Source organism: Panthera tigris, chromosome E2, assembly GCF_018350195.1.
Source record: "Panthera tigris isolate Pti1 chromosome E2, P.tigris_Pti1_mat1.1, whole genome shotgun sequence".
Lineage (NCBI taxonomy): Eukaryota > Metazoa > Chordata > Mammalia > Carnivora > Felidae > Panthera > Panthera tigris.
The window spans coordinates 47226804-47248638 of NC_056674.1; the positions used below are offsets into that span (position 1 = coordinate 47226804).

At 35.4% G+C, this 21835-nt stretch overlaps 1 protein-coding gene and 1 non-coding gene across 3 annotated transcripts in view; both read left to right on the plus strand.

The window, feature by feature from the left end:
- Positions 1-21835, plus strand: part of AP1G1 (adaptor related protein complex 1 subunit gamma 1) — a 76748-nt gene that overhangs the window by 42729 nt on the left and 12184 nt on the right. Inside the window, exons 5-19 of one of the 2 annotated variants that reach the window (XM_007074916.3) lie at positions 1199-1295; positions 2492-2568; positions 3438-3446; positions 5771-5866; positions 6330-6410; positions 6616-6714; positions 9213-9268; positions 10827-10940; positions 13959-14099; positions 14880-14934; positions 18543-18665; positions 18831-18920; positions 19537-19664; positions 20840-20944; positions 21589-21730. In XM_007074916.3, coding sequence (XP_007074978.1) covers positions 1199-1295; positions 2492-2568; positions 3438-3446; positions 5771-5866; positions 6330-6410; positions 6616-6714; positions 9213-9268; positions 10827-10940; positions 13959-14099; positions 14880-14934; positions 18543-18665; positions 18831-18920; positions 19537-19664; positions 20840-20944; positions 21589-21730 — 1413 coding nt within the window. The remainder of the gene's footprint in view (positions 1-1198; positions 1296-2491; positions 2569-3437; positions 3447-5770; positions 5867-6329; positions 6411-6615; positions 6715-9212; positions 9269-10826; positions 10941-13958; positions 14100-14879; positions 14935-18542; positions 18666-18830; positions 18921-19536; positions 19665-20839; positions 20945-21588; positions 21731-21835) is intronic. The other variant, XM_007074918.3, reaches the window with a different exon arrangement.
- On the plus strand, positions 11226-11311 carry LOC122234413. Its single transcript, XR_006212208.1, has one exon. It is a non-coding gene; the product is annotated as a small nucleolar RNA SNORD71 (small nucleolar RNA).

The window sequence follows — 21835 nt, forward strand, 5'->3', positions numbered from 1 at the left end:
TAATGAACAGAACTTTAAGAATTTACTTTTATTCTAATAATTAGTGCCTGTGTCTTTGCATTAGTGCCTTTGAATTTCTGGAAGTGCAGTTCCATTGGGACCTAGAGAATTATAGAGAATCATGCTCTAGAACACACTTTCTGAATTGGTGTGTCTAAATGAAATAGTATTGGAAGACAATGATCTCATTCTCTTAACTTGCTTTTATATGTTGATATAAACATTTTATGTTTTTTAAAATTGTGCTTGAACTCTATAACCTTCATAAACAAAGGATGTAAAATTTAGAACTCCCAAGAAGTGAACACTTAATATTGCGTCCATTTTAATGGTGTGAGGCAAGATGTTGCAAGGACCACGCTGTTTTCCAGGATCATACACTGTTAATGATGACTGCAAACCAAAGCCAGTGCTTTCTCTTAAAGAATGTGTGGCTGCTCTTGTTCAGAAAATACATTATTTCATTAAATAAAACATTCCTCTGGACTGGTAAAAATCTTTTTCTCCCAAATATAACTTGGGAAGAATTAGCTGAAATCTTTTCTAGTTAATATATCTAAACTTGTATGGTATTTAACTCCAACAAATAGTAGTTATGGTTACTTTTGATGGGCAGAATCAAAGTCAGTCTTTGTATATTTCTTTCCAGTGAACAAGCCAAGACCATCTTTTCTTCAGTAGAGACTAGCTAATTATTGTTCAAATGGTTTTCTTGATATCAGCAGAGAGTGAATTGGGGAAGATATAGATATTATTAATAGTAACAGCAGTGGTATATCTTTCAGTTGCATTGTGTTTTTTTATAAAACCTTTTGGTATCTTACTCAGAAGAATGGTTATCACAGATGGAAGTCTCTGCAAAACTTTGTAAAATCCCACATAAGTTATATTTGTCTGATAAGTTCATGTTAACCATGTTCTAGGAAGTTTTTGTCCACTTACTTAGTAATGTATGAACTAAGGAACAGGTGAGCTAGAAGTTCTCATTAATGAAATAGTATAAATTGGAAAGCCCTAATCAGTTAATATATAATACATCTGATATCTGACTTCTTTCTTCTTTCTTGTTTTAGTAGGTGAACTAGTTGATATGGTTTTTTGTTGGTGGTTTGTTTGTTTGTTTGTTTGTTTGTTTTGTAAGATTGGTTGCCCTGACTTAATTGAAATAAATCTTTTGTCCTTTTTATTTTTTTTATAGGCAGCACTATGTGCTGTTCATGTCATCAGGAAGGTTCCTGAACTTATGGAGATGTTTTTACCAGCAACAAAAAATTTATTGAATGAAAAGAACCATGGTAATGTGATTTGGATGTACTTGTAAAGTACTGAGGGAAAAGAGGAATGAGAAAAGGCTTCAGGCAGTGTTGGCCTTCTGTTTCAGTGCAGTGGAGTTGTCTTTCTTCTGTGCATAGATACTTTTCCAGGAAGGGCTGATTGATCAGATCTCTTTCTACTCTCATAACCCGCTTTTATAATTAGAGATTGGTGCCTTCATAGTTAACTTGTTTTTCATTTTTGGTCTACTTTTACTATATTAAAAGTACTATGTTTAGTTATTAATATTTAGCATAATGTACAAAATATCCTAGCCTTGATTTTCATATGTAAAACACCTTGATTTCCTGGCTATAATAGGAGAAAAAGTTACTTTTTTATTGTCTTGTGATAGGAATGTAAGATTTATGAAAATACTTTAGGTTACTTGTAATAGGAATTTATAATAAGTACTTAGATACCTTCATATTAAACGAGAGAGAAATTAAATGGAACATGGGTATTCTTTCCCAGACATTTTATTCTTATTTTGAAGTCAGTGAAACAAGTTCTGAGTAAAGAAAATTCATGTGTCCTACTAAATGCTAAGAGAAAAAATGGTAAGGTATATTTAATTTGGATTAATTAATTAATCCAAAGGATTAATTCAGTCCTGTGCCCAGAAGGCTCAGAATATACTTGTTGAACAAATTAATGGTTAGGGTACTTATTTATTATTAGTGGGAACTGTTGTGAGATCCTTGTTATTGTCTGTGGAACAAGCATGTTCACTTTGTCATCCATAATTACCTGGAGTTGTGATATATTTTATTTGGAAATTTACAGTCTTAATAAGATTTCTGCTTCTAGAATTATCAGAACTCAGCTAACAGCTTATAAAGTATGGAGCAGATGATACCTAGCTTATATTGACTGTGAGCATGTCCTTATGGATATTCCCAGATGGAGAGACACATGTGTTGGTTGTCATTTTTTAGCAATTATCTTGGTAACATAATTGTTTAAAATATTCTGATTTGACTGACTTGGCCAGTATTAAATCAGGCATCTATTAAACACTTCCTTTGTATTCACCTCAATGCATAGCTTCTTTGGGAGAGTAAAAAATAAAAGTAGCAACTATCCTTTTGGAATTGACCTTCAGAACTCAAAGCCCTGTTCTATGAAGCTGAATATAGAGCCTCATTTTTAGTTTTTGTTTGCTCTTTTATTTCAGGTGTCCTTCACACATCTGTAGTCCTCCTCACAGAAATGTGTGAACGAAGCCCAGACATGCTTGCACATTTCAGAAAGGTAGGCACCATTCTATATGCCTAAGCCTTTCTTGATTGAAAAATGATTTTCGTGAAAAACACATGGTTTTCTCAGTTATGAATTTTCTTTTGAAAGGAAGCTATTGAACTGAATAAAGGACTTGACCAGCCCTGCTGCGTGGTAGGGCTGGGAGCCAGATTTAGGCATATAAGAACTGGCAGTAGTACAGTGTTTTCTCTTTCATAATAGAAGTCTTCTCTCATTGTTGGCAGACATACCAGTCTCTCATGTGCTTTATCTGCTGTTTTCACATTGAAGTCAGGAAATGTAACCTGAGGTCAGATTACAAACAGGAATTGTGTGTGTGTGTAAGTGGCGCCCTGTGTGTGTGTGTGTGTGTGTGTGTGTGTGTGTGTGTGTGTGTGTTAAAGACAGGTAACTTTTTTTTTTTAAGGTGAAAACTACAGAGTGGAATTTGACATTACTTTTATGTAACACAGGGTCACCTTCTATTCATTTTAGGCTGTTGACTGGTGGTGGAAGTCTAGCTTTCTTAAGTTCCTCCCTTCCTTTCTTACAGCATTCTAAAGTGGAAATTTTTGTTTTCTCCACTTTCTTTTAGAAGACAGTAGTAAGGACTTGAAAGCTATACTTTGGGTAGTTACATGCATTTAATTCCTTTTATAAGGTGTTGATCACTCAATAAATGGGGCCTACTTTGTATTTTAGTTATCATGAGGCTCGAATAGCAGTTCTTTTTTTTTTTTTTTTTTTTTGGCCTTTTTTTTTCCTTAGATGTTCATGTCTTGATTAAATAATTGTAAATAGTATGAGGCCCGTATCTGTCCCTAATGCTTGCTTTGTATGTTTTGTTCCTGTTGTCTGTTTGGAATCCTGCTGTATGTTAGAATGAAAAGGTAAGAATTAACCCTCTTTTAGATGGTGCATGCTGGCATTAGGTCCTTAGTAGCTTTTGTGCATCCATCCACAAATGTGGCTTTTAAAAATACACTAACACTGCAGCTGTGCTTAATACTATGAGTTACTTGTTCTTGCAGTTTTGGCTAACTCCCTAGTCCAGTTTTTGTCTTGTCGTTTAAACTCCCAACTCCAAAATCAGCCTTGGATTTCAGTTGCAGCCTTTCCTGAATTCTAAACCTCCTTCTTTGCCATTTCTTCATCTTCACTTGAGAAACTTTGAACGGTTTCACAGTGGCTTTGATGATGGCAATTCCAGATCAGTTTGGAGACTTGGCACAAAACACTGCTTCTTTTTGAAGTAGATATTTTAAAGCCATGTGTGGGTAACCTCATACTTTAAAAAGCTCTGTATGTATTTCTGAGCTCTCAGTTCAGACCTAGAGACTTTATTTCCCCCTTACCTGCACTTAATCTTTTCTGGAAGTTTTGGAATATGAAAAGCATTTTGAGGTAGAGTGGGTGGGCATCGACTGATTTTCATGGCTGCAGCCCTTCCCTTTGTCATCTTATTTTTGTCATCAGTTTTAACAACTTACATTTTCATCTGAAAAATAAAGCTGGGTTCCAAGAATCTGTATGTTGAACACTTAGACATTTGTGCTTTTTGCCCCAAGGCAGTTTTAGGTGGTGTGCTGGTTTTTTGTCAGTGAGCAAAACAATTTCTGAATTTAGTAGCCCAAGGAAATAAGATTTCTCCAAGAAATCAGATTAAACAAATAATTAGGGATATGTGTAGTACAAAAAAGTAGGCCATTGGAAAGTATGCAAGGCGAGCTGCTTTTTGTGCAGAGCTTGGTAACTGGATGATTCCAGCTTAATCACATTTTAAAGCAGTTTATAAATTTATATTATTTTTACCTTTAATATAAATCTGCCTATGGATGACACATTTAATGAGGATTCTGTTTAGAATTTACAGGTCACCATAGTTTAGTTTGTTTTAATCTTGGAGTTGTCCAAGTTAGAATTTTGTTTAAATGACTTAAGGGTCACTTAATTCTGAAGTGTTATGGCCACACTTCTTTAAATTCATGTAGATTATGTTCTCTTACATTTAGAAGTGGGATTTACATGTTGGGAGTGCATACATTGGGCATAGCTTGGCTTTTGTTTTGATCTTGATCTCCTTTTGGAGTTAGGGAATAAGGAGGGAGCAGAGCCAGAACAGTAATTGAGAAAAGTAATTGAGCTGCAACAAAATTGGGGCTGTTCTGATTGCCTCTAAAAGAGATGTGATTCACTTCACTTTGGACACTTGTTTTCTTAATTTTATGTGCTTAGAGTTGTTTATGTAGCTAAATTGAGTTTTTAGTTGGAGCCTGGAAAAATTCCTGTTGTGGCAAATGTTTTGGAATTGGGTTTAATATTAAGTGCTCAATCAACAGAATGAAATGAATGATAATATTTAAAGCATTTTAAAGTTCAGCTTGGCCATAGACTTGCCTCTACTATGTGTTACGACTCTAATGGACAAAGTAAAGGAAGGACAAGAAAGGAATTCTGACCATAAGGAATGTATATTAATATAATAAGACAAGAAAGCAGGCAACCAATCAGTCTGTATAATTAAATGCTAAAGTAAAATTTTACCAAAAATTGTATCTTGGGAGTTGAGAATAGGGAAAGGAAATTATTCATGGCCTTGGTATCTTCTTGAGGTGAAAATAAATTTTTTCATGTGTCTTTTCCCCTTGGTCAGTGCTGAAGGCGTTTGTATTCCTGTTGTTTGTTGGAAAAGACTATATAACTAGCCTATCCTAAGAGCAGAGAATTTTTTTTCCTCTGTTTAAGATAGTACATTTTAAAACTATAATTTTAATAAGATCACCAGTATTTTTGGTGATCACATTTTATATCCAAATGTTTGAATGGATAAAAACTGAACATGCATGTGTTACCTAGGTATGTCAAGTTCTATAGAAGTAAAAATGTAGTATGCCCCGTAGGCATCTGTTTGACTTTTTTCCCATAGGCTTTCTGATGTACTGTTATTTGTAGTATCTTTGTATATATAACTCTGGAGTAAATAAGTCATTTGTTTTTAATTCACATAAAAATACACATTCCTTCTTGAGTTCTTGGCCTAAATACTCCTAAGTTATATTCATCAAGTGTCAACAGTATTATACCAGCATATTGTATCAGTAGAATTTTTTTTGGATTCAGACCCTTGCACCCTGTTCTTAAGCCAAATCCCCTGCCTGTTCATGAGAAATTCTTTGATGTGCACTGTTTTTTGATGCATCTTTCTTCTCTGCAGCTTGTGCCCCAATTAGTTCGTATTCTAAAGAACCTCATCATGTCGGGATATTCACCAGAACATGATGTTTCTGGTATCAGTGACCCCTTTTTGCAGGTGAGGTTGAAAGAGAATTTTGGAGAAATTAATACTTTTGGAATAGATTGTTTCTTTGCTCTTAAGTTTTTGTCGGTAGAAATTTGGTAATTAATTGATTAAACTAATTACATTAATAAGTGAATAGAGACACAGTTCTGTGCTAAATTAACAGGATAAAATTATAGTTGTAATAGTCAAAATTATGTATTGCATAGAGACTTGACTTGCCAATGTAGTAGATCCCTGCAGGTGGTGGTATCCTTTAGCTGTAAAGTGATGAAGTGTGCCTTGTCTCATTACTTCATTAGGGCATAGAAGCATACATTACTTCTCTAAAGATCATGTTTAAAATTCTTCTGTTTGAATTTTGGCCATTTCTAATGGAATCTAAGACTTCATTTAAGTAATTTGAGTTTCATATCAAGTAAGTTCCTTTGTGTCAGACATTATTTATTGACACTTCTCGTATTTTGCACATTAGGTACGAATTTTGCGGTTATTAAGAATTTTAGGACGAAATGATGATGACTCAAGTGAAGCTATGAATGATATATTAGCACAGGTGAGTAGACTCAATCTGCATTATAATGAATCTTCATTTTAGTAGAGCAGGGAGCCGAGTGATTGATGGTGGTTAGATGAGCAGTATTTATTTATGTTTCCTCATCAGTGGCTGTAATTAGTCACAAAATGCCTCTTGTTACCTCTGGATATTTTTCGGAAGTGTTGTTTTATCACTTATGTACTGACCTCTTGTGACTTTTCAGGTTGCCACAAATACGGAGACTAGTAAAAATGTAGGAAATGCTATTCTTTATGAAACGGTTTTGACTATCATGGATATAAAGTCAGAGAGTGGACTGCGAGTAAGTCTTTTTAAATCTTCCCTCCCCCTCCCCCCCACATGCATTCCAATTAGAATAATTAGACTTCACTACTTTGGAAATTAATTGCATTTGGAAATTAACTTTAGGAAAGAGATACAGAATATATAATGCTGTGTTTTGGTATCTAAACTATCACTCCCTCCATTGAAGGTTTTTGGTATAGATTATAATAAAGTTTGGATGATTTTAGGTATAGGTAGATATATAGATGCTGTTGAGTGAAGGAGACATTTTCAAAAAAGTTTTTACTAGGGCTGTGATTTGAGTCGTTTCCATCACTTCGAACGAGACATCATATTTGAGTTAATCTGTTTTTCTTAAATATTTGTGTGGTTTTTTTTTTTTTAAAGAAATAAACACTTAAAAAAAAAACTGAAACAGTATGAAAGGTGTGCAGGGAGGAAAATGTCTGTGGGTAGCTTTCACATTCTTCTAGTGGGGAATGTGGTATCCTTTTGTAACATGTTTTTTTCAGAAATTTTTATATTTAAATTGTGTACATGTGTATTTCTTCTCTTACCCACTTTTTGAAACCTTTTTTTGGTACTTTAGACTTACAGAAAAGTTGCAAAAATTAGTTCTGAGTTCCCATATACCCTTCACTCAGTTTCCCCTAATGTTAACATCATGCATAACTATAGATGATTACTGAAACTAAGAAGTTAATACTGGTACCATACTGTTAGCTAAATTACAGAATTTATTCAAATTTCACCAATTTTTCTACTTCTGTCCTTTTTCTTCAGGATCCAATCCTTGATCCCACATTGCATTTAATTGTCATGTCTCCTTAGTGTCCTCCAATCTGTGGCACTTCCTCCGTCTTTCCTTGTTCTTTCATGACTGACATTTTTGAAGAGTATTGATCAGTTACTTTGTAGAATGCCCCTCAAATTGGCTCTCTCTGATATTTCTCATAATTAGATTGAGGTTATGCTTTTTTTGGCAAGACCACCACAGAAATGATGAACCCTTCTCAGTATCATATCAGGATGCTATCTACTTGTCTCATTACTGGTGATATTAACCTTGATCATTTGGTTAAAGTGGTGTCTGTTGTGTCTCTCCACTGTAAAGTTATTTTTTTCCTTTGTAATTGAAAATACTTTGAAGGAGACACTTTGAGGCTATGCAAATACCTTGTTCTTAGATTTTTTGCCCACCAATTTTAGTATCCATCAGAGAATCTTGTCTGCTGTAGTTATTTAGGATGGTGTTCCAATCATACTTTTCTCTTTTCCTCATTTTTTCCTCATTAAATAATTGGAATTCTCCTGTAAGGAGAGTTCTCCCTCATGAATTTATTCATTCTTTCAATCACTTAATGATAAAAGAATTGGTAGCTCATAGCCTTATGAGAAACAGATTACTAGATACAGTCCAGTATTTGTATATGGTTCTTTTTGTCTTTAACATTCCAGTATCCAGATAACTTAAAGTAACTTAGGTTAGTTCTCTTCTTCTCCCTACCTTTCGAGCAAAATGGTAACATATATATATTGTCCTGTACCTTACTCTTTTCACCTAATGTTATCTTGGAGCTAGTCCTTATTCATGTAGATAAACTATATTCATGTATAGAGACCATTCCCATTAAAAAATAATTATGGTGGAATATACATAATATAAAAGTTACCATTTTAACTGTAGTTTAGTGGCATTAAATACATTCACATTGTTTTGCTACCAGCACTACCATTTATCTTCTGAACTCTTTTGTTTTCCCAAACTGAAGCTATGTACCCATTAAACAATAACTTTCCATTATTCTCTACCTCCGATGCCAGACAACCATCATTCTACTTAACTGTCTTTGTGAATTTGACTATTGTAGATACCTCATATAAGTGGAATCATAGTATTGTCCTTTTGTAGCTGGCTTATTTCACTTAGTATAATGTCTTCAGGGTTCATCCATGTCGTAGCATGAATGAATTCATTCATGAATGAATCCACTTTTTTTTTCTTTTAAGTTTATTTTATTTATTTTGAAAAAGAGAGAATTCCAGGCAGGCTCCACACTGTTAGTAGGGAGCCTGACACAGGGCTTGAACTCACAAACCATGAGATCATGATCTGAGCTGAAATATGTGCATATGTACAAGTGTGTTTGTCAGGTAATTCTTAGAAGAATTGTTGAGGCAGAGGTAATATTAAAAAAAAAAGAATGTATATATATATATATATATATATATATATAGAGCCAGATTTTTCACCAGTGAGTCTGTACCAATATTATTCTCCCACTAACAATATAATTTTAAAATATAATCTTTCAGCAATTACTGTTGAAATAGAATATGATTTTAAGAGTTTGCCTTCAGATTTTTGTTTTGTTTTTGTGTTTTGCTAGCAATCTGTAGAAATACCAACTACCACCTTTCAATTGCTTGCACCATCAGAGGCCAGGAGATGATCCTTAAATGATACAAATATTTTGTTTTCTTCCATTTTTAACCAGTGCTGTTTCTCTGTAGGTCCTAGCCATAAACATCCTGGGTCGTTTCTTATTGAACAATGATAAGAATATTAGGTAAGTCAACTGAAAAATATCTTGTACTTTGGTTTTATAAACTCAGTGTTTTCAAGAGTGACTTTGCTCAAAATTGCACATGGATTGAATGACTTATCTAGAACTTCAACTCAGGATTTTTATTTTTAGCCTGATCTTAAGACTACTGTTTTGTAAAGAATATGAGGATTTACCTCATGACTAAATTTACTTTTGTTTACACTGTTAGCATTAGAAGTCAGCAGACTTTCTGTGAAGGAGCAGATGGTCAATATTTTAGGCTCTGTGGGCCTTAGAGTCTCTGTGGCAGCTACTCAACTCTGCCTCTTGGTATGTAAGCACACAGACTATGTAAATGATGAGTGTGGCTATATTCCATTAAAAATTCATTTATAAAACCACACAGCAGAAGGCTAGAATCTTGTAGGTAGAGGCTGTGATTTGCTGACCTCTACTCCAAATTAAGAAGAAAAATAACATTTTGTGTAGCAAACCTGGAATGTGTGAACTCTAGCTAATTTTTTTTAGGTAGATCAATTTATTGGTATTTTATTTTGTTATATTCCTTTGTGTAGTGTATCCTGCTTGCCCTTTTTCCTGTTTTAATCAGGAAAAAAAATTTCTTATGTTGAGCATTTAAAAATATGTAAATAACACCTGAATTATCTCCTCCTTCCAAAAGAATTTTTATTTATTTATTTTTTTTTCAAGTGTTCATTTATTTATTTTGAAAGAGAGAGAGAGATCACAAGCAGGGGCAGGGGCAGACAGAGAGGAGAGAGAATCCCAAGCAGGCTCCCTGCTGTCAGCCCGGAGCCCAGTGGTAGGGCTCTGTCCCACAAACTATGAAATCATGACCTGAGCCGAAATGAAGAGTTGGATGCTTAACCAACTGAGCCACCCAGGCACCCCCCCCAAAAGAATTTTCAAATACTTGAATAGTTTTTTTAAAAAAGTTTATTTATTTATTTATTTATTTAGTGTGCGCACACAAGTTGGGGAGGGGCAGAGAGAAGGAGAGACAGAATCCCAAGCAGGCTCCGCAACATCAGCACAGCACCTAATGTGGAGCTCAAACCTACAAACTGTGAGGTCATGACTTGAGCCAACACCAAGAGTCGGACGCTTAACCGACTGCGCCACCCAGGCACCCCTCAGATACTTAAACCTTAAAAGTGAAGGCTTTATAGGGGCAGTTTTGGTACCAGTATCAAAAGCAAGAAAATATAAATGGTAAATTGAAATAATACCCTCTTGCATTTTGGGTCTAAGGAAAGGCATAATATATGCTTATTTTGTTGTACTATTTGGAAGAATTAAAAGGATGGAATTAGTCACTTTTAGAAGTTTAAATGGACTTGACCATGAATGCAAGTCTGAATTTTCCTGGTTACCACTACTTAAGATTATAGTGTCTTTTACACCTTTAAAATAATACCATTATACTCACTAACTCTGTCTTGTCTTTTAAATATTTAAAAATATTTAGTCATTAGATGTCTTCTTTGTCATTATTTTAGAGAAGAACTATCCCGACTTTTACATTTTAATTTGTCTTCTGCAACTTTGTTTCATACAGATACGTAGCTTTGACATCTTTGTTGAAGACTGTGCAGACAGATCATAATGCAGTACAGAGGCACAGAAGCACAATTGTGGACTGTTTAAAAGATTTGGATGTCTCAATAAAACGGTAATAGATTGTTGATGGTTCTCTGCCCCAGCCCCCACTTGATAACTTTGTAATGGTTTTGAGAGTGAGAATGTTGACATTTGCTTATTTACTCCTTATTTGCACAGATGAACTCCCTGCTGAGTAAATCCTTTTTAAGAAAGGATTGGTAGGGAGAAGGTTAGGTCAGTGAAGGAGGCCAATAAGGAATACTAATGTGCACACTGAAGTTGTCCTTGGTTCTTTGATAAATAAACAGGTACAGGTAAGCTGGACGAAAGTCTGCTTAACAGAGGTACTGCGCTCTGTGTGCTGGAGGATGAAAATACGGAGTGATCCATCGGCTAAGTGATTTATCACAATGCTGAAACTCATATTGCTGACAGCACACATTTTCTCACAGTACTTCTGCCCCAAGATACTAGAGGCAGCTGTGTTTTTTTAGAACAGCACATCTAGGAATGACTGTTAGGCAGCAGATAGCACTTTGCAAAGGCATCAATTCTTTTCCTCGACAGACTGACTCTACTGATTATCCTATTGTAAGAAGTGAAGATGTTTGTAACATCTAATTTTAGTTGGCCTCAGTGAACTTTTGGTTGTATGTTCAAAATCAGAATAAATGAGATTTGAAATGATCTCTGAAACCATTCATTTAACAAATATCTATTCATACTGAGTTCCTTTATTTGCAGAGAGCATATGCTAAGTACATGGGCAATCTAAAGATACAACCTAAACTCAGCAACAATAACTCACCTAGTGCTTTGCACAGGATTTTTTTTAATTAAAAAAAATTAAAAAATTAAAAAAAAATTTTAATTAAAATTAAAAAAAAGTTTTTTTTACATTTATTCGTTTTTGAGAGACATAGAGACACAGAGTACAAGCGGGGGAGGGGCAGAGAAAGGGGGAGCTGTCAGCATAGAGCCCGATGCAGGGCTGTAACTCACAAACCGTGAAATCATGACCTGAGCCAAAGTCGGACGCTTAACCGACTGAGCCACCCAGGCACCCCTAAAAAAAAAAAATTTTTTTTTAAAGATTTTGTTTTTAAGTAATCTCTTCATCCAATGTAGGGCTCAAACCTACAACCCTGAGATCAAGAGTTGTATGTTCTACCACCTGAGCCAGCCAGGTGCCCCAGGATTTTTTATTTTATTTTTATTTTTTTGAATGTTTATTTGCTTCTTAGAGAGACAGAGCGTGAGCAGAGGAGGGGCAGAGGGAGAGGGAGACACACAGTCCGAAGCAGGCTCCAGGCTCCGAGCTGTCAGCACAGAGCCCGACATGGGGCTCGAACCCACGAACCATGAGATCATGACTTGGGTCAAAGACAGACCCGTAACCAACTGAGCTACTCAGGTGCCCCAACCCAGGATTTTTTTTATGCGTGTGCTTTCCACAGAATGTATAAGCACCCTCTCAGTTGGTTCTCAGAGTGAGCCAGTGAGACAGACTAGACAATTAACTTAACTTCTATCCCCAGTTAACAGATTAGTTAAAATACAGTCCCAAAAGAATCAAATGATTTCCTCTAAACCTATGTGTTGGACAGGGCAGACCTGGGAATAGAAATCAGACCTTCTGACTCCTATTGTGTTATTTCTCTATTACTCATGACAGGGCTTTGCATATCAAACGTAAAATCCCTGTCTCTTTGACAGGGTATTTAACAGTAGAAGTTCAGACTCTGAAGCCTGAATGCCTCATTAAAAATCCTGACTATGTTCTTATTAAACTTGATGGTAGTTATTTAAACTTTCTCTGCCTCAGTTGTCCCATATGTAAAATGCAAATACAAGAGCACCCACTACAAAGGTTATGCAGGACTAATTGGATTATTATATGTAAAGGACTTAAGCACCATCTAAGAATTAACTATTAGTGGATTTCTGTAAAGATTGAACGTTGTTTATAGATTAGCCAAGATAAAAGTATTTTATACTTATTAAATTGGTATTTTAAAAGTCAAATTATATACTATGTTTGAAATTATTGACCAAATACGAAAAGATTCATGCAGTAATCTATGTTAAACATTTTGGTTTTCCTTTGATTGCTAAATTTGATAACGCAGTTCCAGAAACTCTTATTTGCTCTCATGGTACGCGCCCTTTTTTCCTTTTCATGGCCCTCATTGTTTCATTTTCCCTGCCCAGCTTTATTGAGATAAAATTAATATAAACATTGTGTAAGTGTAAGGTGCATTGAATTAGTATACTTATGTGTTGTAAAATAGTTACCCCTGGAGCTTAGTTAACATACTTACCTTTTCTTTTTTGTGATAAGAATATTTAAGATCTACTCTCTTAGCAACTTTCAATTATATAATACGCTATTATTATTAACTGTAGTCATCATGCTGCACATTAGATCTCCAGAACTTACTCATTTTATAATTGAGGTTTGTATCCTTTGACCAACATCTCCATCCTTTCCCCCCACCCTCGAGACCCTGGTAACCACCATTCTAGTCTGTTTCTTTGCTTTTGGCTTTTTTACCTTCCAGATGGAAGTGATACCATACAATATTTGTCTTTCTCTGACTTATCTCACTTACCATAATGTCCTATGGTGTGTTTTTACTCTAATTTTCTTATATATCTTTTGATGTAAACTGTTAAATCATTTTTGGACAGAAGTGGATGTAATAAAGAGAATATGGTGACTTTATCACATTTTTAAGAAATAATGCAAAGAGGTATTCTCATTGGGTAATCATTTTGTTACTTCTCTTGTTTAGCCTTTTGAGTGTTCAAAAGTTCAGATGCATAGAATAGACTTTGGAACCCAAACTGCATTTTTGGTGACAAGTAGTGTGTCTCTTGGAGCTTTGTAAAGAAAAGTGTTGAATGAAAATTCAGAATGTTAAAAGTAACTTTGATAACTTTGGCTATCATGTATGTATGAAGATTGGGATCACAAAATCGTGCAAGGGCATAGAACCCATCTGCCAGTGTTCAGAAACAACACATCTGGGTTTTTGTTTCATTCCCACTTTAAATATCATAACTTTTTTTTCCCCCCCTCTGCAAGGCGTGCAATGGAATTGAGTTTTGCCCTGGTAAATGGGAATAATATCCGAGGCATGATGAAGGAATTACTTTATTTTCTGGATTCATGTGAGCCAGAATTTAAAGCAGACTGTGCATCTGGAATCTTTCTTGCTGCAGAAAAGTAAGACTTAATTTTTACATTTATTGGTAAAAGATGCTTGGAACTTTTTGAAAGCATCTTTAAAACATGGAAAAAATATTGTAAACCTGTTTAAAACATATGTTTATTTCAGGCTCCCAATTATAAATTTGCTTCATTTAAAAAATAAAGAAAGAAAAGAAAGAAATTTGCTTCGTTAGAAGGCCATTCTAACCAGTATTTAAGTATGCTAAGACCAAAAAGAATCCTACTTTTATAAAATCTCTTTGTATATCTATTTTTTAACTTCTCGTCTGTGAAGAAGAGAATACGAAAGTGTTTGGATTTTTTTTTGGTAGAGAATAGAAAAATTACAGCATTGAATTGTTCTGTGTAAAACTCTTAGGAAGAAGTACCTCAGTTTTGGTAGTGTGGTTATTTCTCCTCTCTGCACTGTGATTTTAAGGGAATGAGTTTCTAGTCCTGGTGTTGCCTGGGTCTGGGAACAGTCCCTTTTCTTCTTTTTCTTTGTCTTCCTGCTTTGTCTTTATGATTTGTTTTCTGAAAAACTGAGTTGGAGTCCCATTTCTCAGTTCAGCAACTCCTATTGCAATTATTATGTGAAACATCTAAATTTGACTTTGCCCCATTTCATTACCCTTTGAAATGGAGGTAGCTGCTAGATTTGAAGATGAAATATGTCAAAAATAATCACTTCACCAGTAAGCCTAAAAAGTCTGTAGCACAGGATTTTTGAAAGTCGCCGAGCACAGTATACTTCACAGGTTCCAATGTTTTTATCTGGTGCCATTATTTTCTCAGGTATGCACCTTCCAAACGGTGGCATATAGACACAATTATGCGTGTTCTGACAACGGTAAGTAGCTTTTGTTTTTGTTTTTTTTTTTTAGTCAACATATACTAAGTGCTGGATGAGGCAGACAAAGCCTTTGTTCTCACAAAGCTTACGTTTTAGTTCTAGTGGGGGAGATAGGAACTCCGTGGAGAAATATGTACTATCCAGTTAGGCAGGAAAAACTACTACGAACAATAGTGAAGCTGACTGAAGCAGCGTGAAGGACTCCAGCGACAGCAGCAAAGAATGGAAGGTGGGGCAAAGGGCCAAGTCTTTTAGGTAGAGTAGTCCACACAGGTCGCTCACAGGAGGTAACAGTTGAGGAGAGAGCTTGATGAAATGAGGAGCCGTGCAAAGATTTGGGGGAACAGCAAGTGTTGCAAAGCCCTTAAGTAGCAACAAGTGTGGCCTGCTTAGAGAGCAACAAGAAGGCAAATGAAGCCAGTAGGTAGCATGAGAGGCAGAGAATGGTAGGATTGATACAGGGGCTCCATTATATAGGGCCTCATAGGAGTTGGGAATTTTTGTTTTTAATATGATAGGAAGCCATTGGAAGCTTTTGCATGACTATAAATTTATTATGGATTTAAAAGTATGGTTTTATAAGATATTCTTTTTTAACAGTCAAAATGGAAGTGTAGTGGTGTATAAAGAAAACACAAGTATCTATGTCTAATTATTGTCACCGAAGTAGATACCATTAAGGGAAACTTTTACACATTTTGTCCCATCAAAATTTGAAACTTTCATAGCAAAAGGGAAAAGAATCTACAAAGCTGAAACAAATGACAACTAGGGGAAAAACACTATACCATATGACAGCGTGGTAATATCTTTATAAATAATTTACAGTTAATAGGAAAAATCAAATACTGTAATGGAGAAATTGGCATTTGAACAGATATTTCACAAAAGAAGAAAGAAATGGCTAGTTAACATTGAAAAATACCATTGTTAATAAATAAATAGTAAAATTACAAGTGGGGTATCATTTTTCACTTGTCATACTTTTTAACCTACTTCCTAGTGTTAGGAAAGAGAAATAGGTGGTGTAGTCTCCACTTCATATTGGATATAAAATGGTGCTTTCTGGAGTAAACTTCGGTAGCCTATAGCAAAAGTCTTAGTTTGTACCTTTTAACTCATTAATTCTTTTCTTAAGAATTTATCTTAGAAAAATAAAAGGGCAAGTATACAGAAATGTATATACAAAGGTGTTCATCCCAATCTTGTTTATAATGGGGGAATGTTGGAAATAAGTGTAAGTCTCCAAATAGGCATTGGTTAAGGAAATTATGAAACATCTGTAGGAAGGAATGATATCATTAAAATTGTGATGTGTGTATGTGTATTTGTTGTTGTGGAATTCTGTCTGTGACACAGTAGTTTTCTAGTTTACTTGCAATGAATTAACTTTGTAAAAGGTTAATACATGAACTTAATAACAGGGGAATTATATATATATATATTTTTTTAATTTTTTTTTAACGTTTATTTATTTTTGAGACAGAGAGAGACAGAGCATGAACGGGGGAGGGTCAGAGAGAGAGGGAGACACAGAATCTGAAACAGGCTCCAGGCTCTGAGCAGTCAGCACAGAGCCCAACGTGGGGCTTGAACCCACAGACCGCGAGATCATGACCTGAGCCGAAGTCGGATGCTTAACTGACTGAGCCACCCAGGCGCCCCAGGGGAATTATATTTTAACAAAAGATACAAATCAGGATGCACTTTGGGTTTTTTTATAAGGATCAAAAGAAGAGAAAAAAGAGCTTCTGAGGAAAAATGTTGTCAAAATCAAAGCCATTCTTTTTAATGCTCCTACTTTTCATTTTTCCAGTTATATAATCTTATTGTGTCCTACAGTTTTTCTTCTTTAACCTGTTGATGTGCTGGATTACATTAATTGATTTTTGAATGTTGAACTAACCTTCCATACCTGGAATAAATCCCACACAGTCGTGGTGTATAGTTCTTTTTATACATTGTTCTATTTGATTTGCTAATACACTTTTTAGGATTTTTGCATCTATATTCATAGAGATAGTGGTCTATAGTTTTCTTTGATCTATGTGTTATTTAATTTAATTTCTGAATATTTGGGGATTTCTTATCTGTTACTGATTTCTAGTTAAATCCTGTATGATTTTAGTTCTTTTAGATTTGAGATGTTTTTTATGGCCCAGAATGTGGTTTGTCTTGATGAATGTTCCATTTGACCTTGAGAAGAATGTGTATTTTGCTGTTGGATAAAGTGGGCTGTAAATGTCATTTAGATCATGTTGATGCTTTCTGTTATTTAAAACACTCTGCTTTCTGGTGCCTGGGTGGCTCAGTCAGTTAAGCGTCTGACTCTTGTCCTTAGCTCAGGTCTTGATCACAGGGTCATGAGTTCAAGCCCCTCATTGGTCTCCACACTGGGTGTGAAAACTATTTAAAATAATAATGATTAAATAAATAAACAACACTCTGCTTTCTCCCATTTGGGAAGAATGAAACAAATTACCTGTTCTTTAGCTTCTGTCTTTAGCATTTTGACCTTTTTTCCAAACTTCTCTCTGAGTCTTTGTGTTTTTTAACAAGAGTGAGGGGTATCCCAATCACCTGGGTTTGTTTCCTTTTCTTTCTTTCTTTCTTTCTTTCTTTCTTTCTTTCTTTCTTCCTTTCTTTCTTTCTTTCTTTCTTTCGTTTCCTTTTCCTGGTCTCACTCTTGAAAAGCTCCCTCTTTCTTTCTCTCTTTCTCTCTGTTTCCTTTTCCTTTTCCTGGTCTCGTAAATCAGATCTGCTGCTCTGTCTAGTAATGGGAGCTTGATCAAGGTGGGCTGATAGGCACAGGTTCCACTGTTTTTATGTCCTGTACAGCCTTGTTATAATGCTCTGACAAGGATGAGATTTAGCTTCCTTGTTGGTGTTAAATAGCTTTACTTTGTTTCATGGTTGCAAATACTATTTCAGATTCCACTAGTCAAGAGAATATTAAAGAGACCAGGTTTATTTTTGTTTTTAAAGTGTGGATGATTAAGTACAAAATACTTCCCATTTGTGTGACTGATGGTTCTATAATGTTTAAAAATTCTAGTTTTTAAAGGACAGTGTGATGTTTTAAATCGAAGTTTTAAAAAGAGTACTATTTATTTAATTCTTATTTCACATGCTGCCCTTTTGGACCTCTGATATACACCCCCGTCTCCTTCCCCCAGAGTGATGTGGCTGCTATAGGTAGCCTGTGTGATTTTAACTGTACTGGGGAGTTGTGAGAAGGCAGAGGTGGTTGTAATTAAGTTTGCAGTGAATATTCTACTTAAATTTTTGAAATCTTAGGCTTAATCTGTTTTGAGTAGAAAAGGTCTTTCTTGAAATTTTAATCCTTTATATTTTACTTTTCCTTTGACAAAGGACATTTTGTTTTATTTTTTGTAAAATTGAAAAACTTAGAATATTCATTTAAATAAGAAGTAAGCAATTTGAATAAGTAAGACTTTGAAGTTTGAGCTGCTTATGAACCTGAGAATTGGAACCAACTTTATCGTGGAGGGTGTTTTGTAGTAGTCTCCTTTGAATAGAAGCAGTAGCCAACACTTCTTATCATTATGATGTGTTTCTAGGGATAACTTTGCATTTCCTTTTAGGCAGGAAGCTATGTTCGTGATGACGCAGTCCCTAACTTGATCCAGCTAATAACCAATAGTGTGGAGATGCATGCCTATACTGTCCAGCGCTTGTACAAAGCAATTCTTGGTGATTATTCTCAAGTAGGTACTTTCTACTTTGGTGGGGAAATTACCCATTAGTTCCTGGTGTGTTCTTACTACTAACACTCTAGATGTGCCTTGGTTTCGTCTTTTATGATTAGATGATCTGCATTAATCCTTGCAAGGATTGAAAGCCTTTGACAAATGGTGACTTTCTTTTGACAGCAACCTTTGGTACAAGTCGCTGCATGGTGTATAGGTGAATATGGAGATCTTCTTGTATCAGGCCAGTGTGAAGAGGAAGAGCCTATTCAGGTACTCCTTGTCACTCTGTAAGGAGGGAGGAAAATAGTGTTTTGGTTTATAAAAGGATAGTGTTTAATGAGGAGTTGAGGTTGATTCCTTGAAAACCTTTTAAAGAAGTAATCCCAGAATTATATTGGGAAACTTGCCAGTTTTTGAGATGGAATTTAGCTGCCCTGATGAGATTTAAAACCATCTGCAGATCTACTTTTCACCCTTTGGCTTGATAACAAATAGACTTATCCATGTCTGCATTTGCTTATCAAAGAACTGGCTTTAGGAGAAATTGTGGCAACAACACTTGAACTCTGTTTATCTTGTTATTTTCTTTACTTCTACCTCTTGAAGCTGTATATGTCTCTCAGTACCCACTGGGTGTTTTCCTTTTTTTTTTTTTTTTTTTTTTTTTTAAACCTCCTTCCTACGTGCTTCTGATTGATGATGGATCAGTTTTTACAGTTACTCTGGCAAAGCACAGTTAGTGTTAAAGTTTTGGTAATGATGGTGGCATCCTGTGACTTGGTATTTGATTTAGATCTTTACTGTTAGGATTCATCCTGCGTTTTTTTGTTTTGTTTTGTTTTGTTTTTGTTGTTTGTTTGTTTGTTTGTTTTGTTTTTCTCTCCAGGTAACAGAAGATGAAGTGTTGGATATTTTAGAAAGTGTCCTCATCTCTAATATGTCCACCTCTGTGACGAGAGGTTATGCCCTCACTGCCATTATGAAGCTTTCTACTAGATTCACCTGTACTGTAAAGTGAGTATGGAGAAAAAGTAGGATGAACATGTTATTTTGTAATTTTTTTTGTAATTTTTTTTTTAACGTTTATTTATTTTTGAGACAGAGAGAGACACAGCATGAACGGGGGAGGGGCAGAGAGAGAGGGAAACACAGAACCTGAAACAGGCTCCAGGGTCCGAGCTGTCAGCACAGAGCCCGACGCGGGGCTCGAACTCACGGACTGCGAGATCATGACCTGAGCCGAAGTCGGACGCTTAACCGACTGATCCACCCAGGCGCCCCATTATTTTGTAATTTTTAAAAACTTTTTGTTATGTAAAATTTCAAGCAGGGGCAAAAATAGGAAAATAGGATAGTAAAATGAGTTGTATACACCTGTCAATCCACAGTAATAATTATTAATTTGTAGTTCATCCTTATTTTATCTATACTCTGCTTTGCTTTAGTCCCACACCCCACCATTTATTATTTTGAAGGTGAAAAGTTATGTTTTCAAAATCTGACTTCTAATGCCTTTTCTCTTTTTAAAGTAAGAAGTTACTTTCCCCATATAAGGGTTTATTATAATATTTTGAGATGTCTGAATAGGAAGAAAATTATGAAGGTTTTGGTGGTTAAATTTTTAAATTCTGCTCTTCACTATTTTGAATAAAATCAGTTGGACTAGTTTTCCAGCCAAGCATTTTTAAGGCAAACTTAGTTCTCTTAGATCTTGTGTAAGGTCCTGTGAAGAAATGATATATATTTTTTTACTAACTCTTTAAATTGTGAGCTAGAAGAATTTGGTGTCAGGTAATAACCCTTTATTGATAAAAGTCTGATGCTGTGACCCTTTTGTTGATAAAACCTTTTTATTTTAAAGTTATTAAAGAAGAGAATGAACATTACACACTTCTTTTGTAGCAAATTCATAATGGGTACTTTTTCCTGCAGATTTCAGGGTATGGGATATTTAACAGACAAAATCTAGCATTACGGTTAGAATAAGTACAGTGGTAAGTGATGATGTTGAGGTGTGTTTTGGATAAAGAAGATAAAGGAGAGGTGTTTTGTTTTTGAAAAGATGCGTGAATTAAGGAAATACGAGTATTTCAGATTTTTAACCAGAAAACTTGGGTTTGTTTATTCACTCTACTTGTTTATGAACTTTCTTTTGGGTATTTGAATTTGTTTGTCATTTTATCCCAAAGCCGAATTAAGAAAGTGGTTTCCATCTATGGAAGCAGCATTGATGTGGAACTCCAGCAGAGGGCAGTAGAATATAATGCACTTTTTAAGAAATATGATCATATGAGGTGAGTGAAAGAAACCAAGCAATGCATGTGGCTGTTAGCATCCTGAGCAAATTGTCATGATAATCCACAAAGGAGACTCATTCCTCAGGCTTTGTTAACTGGGCTTCACAAGTCTGTTTAGTCCTAATTGCTTGACTGCTTCCATTTGTCCATTTTCTGTTCTGCCTACCTGTAAACACTTAAGTTAACCATGTTCTATCATTCCCTTTCTCTTCTTTTGGTATGAGATGTTTGCTTCATTTTCCATTTTATTTGGTTAAGAAGTGGCAGTTGTGTTTTTTCAAGAGAATCTCATATATTTAACTTTGTGTTGCGTGTCTGTTATGCAGTATCTTCGTGATTGGAGATTGTTAATACCTACTTATTTACCTTTCTTTCGTTCCAATTTCTCTACCAGTGAGAAATCCCAGTCTCTTGGGATTTAGGTGGACAGTTTGTCTATTCAAGGTTTCTTGCCTGCCCTTAATCCAGCTAGGAATTTAGGTCATGTATTCTTGTAATCCACCTTCTATTTTAGTGTGTGTGTTACAGGGTGGGGAGGGGAGATGGCTGTCCATGTTTGACTCCAATATAGTAACAGTGATTTTCTTGGGTAGGGAATCTAGGTTAACTGCCTAGAATTTAACCACTTCAGATTCTTCTAGGTCTGCCCTGCTTGAGAGAATGCCTGTCATGGAAAAAGTGACCACAAATGGCCCTACTGAGATTGTGCAGACAAATGGAGAGACAGAACCAGCTCCACTAGAGACCAAACCACCACCCTCTGGGCCACAGCCCACCAGCCAGGTAGCTTTTCACTTGCTTATCTGGGAATCCTCATGATATTATAGTTAGTTCTTTATGACCTATCTCTTAGCTGATTCCCTTCAGTGTTCCTAGATTGATTAATGG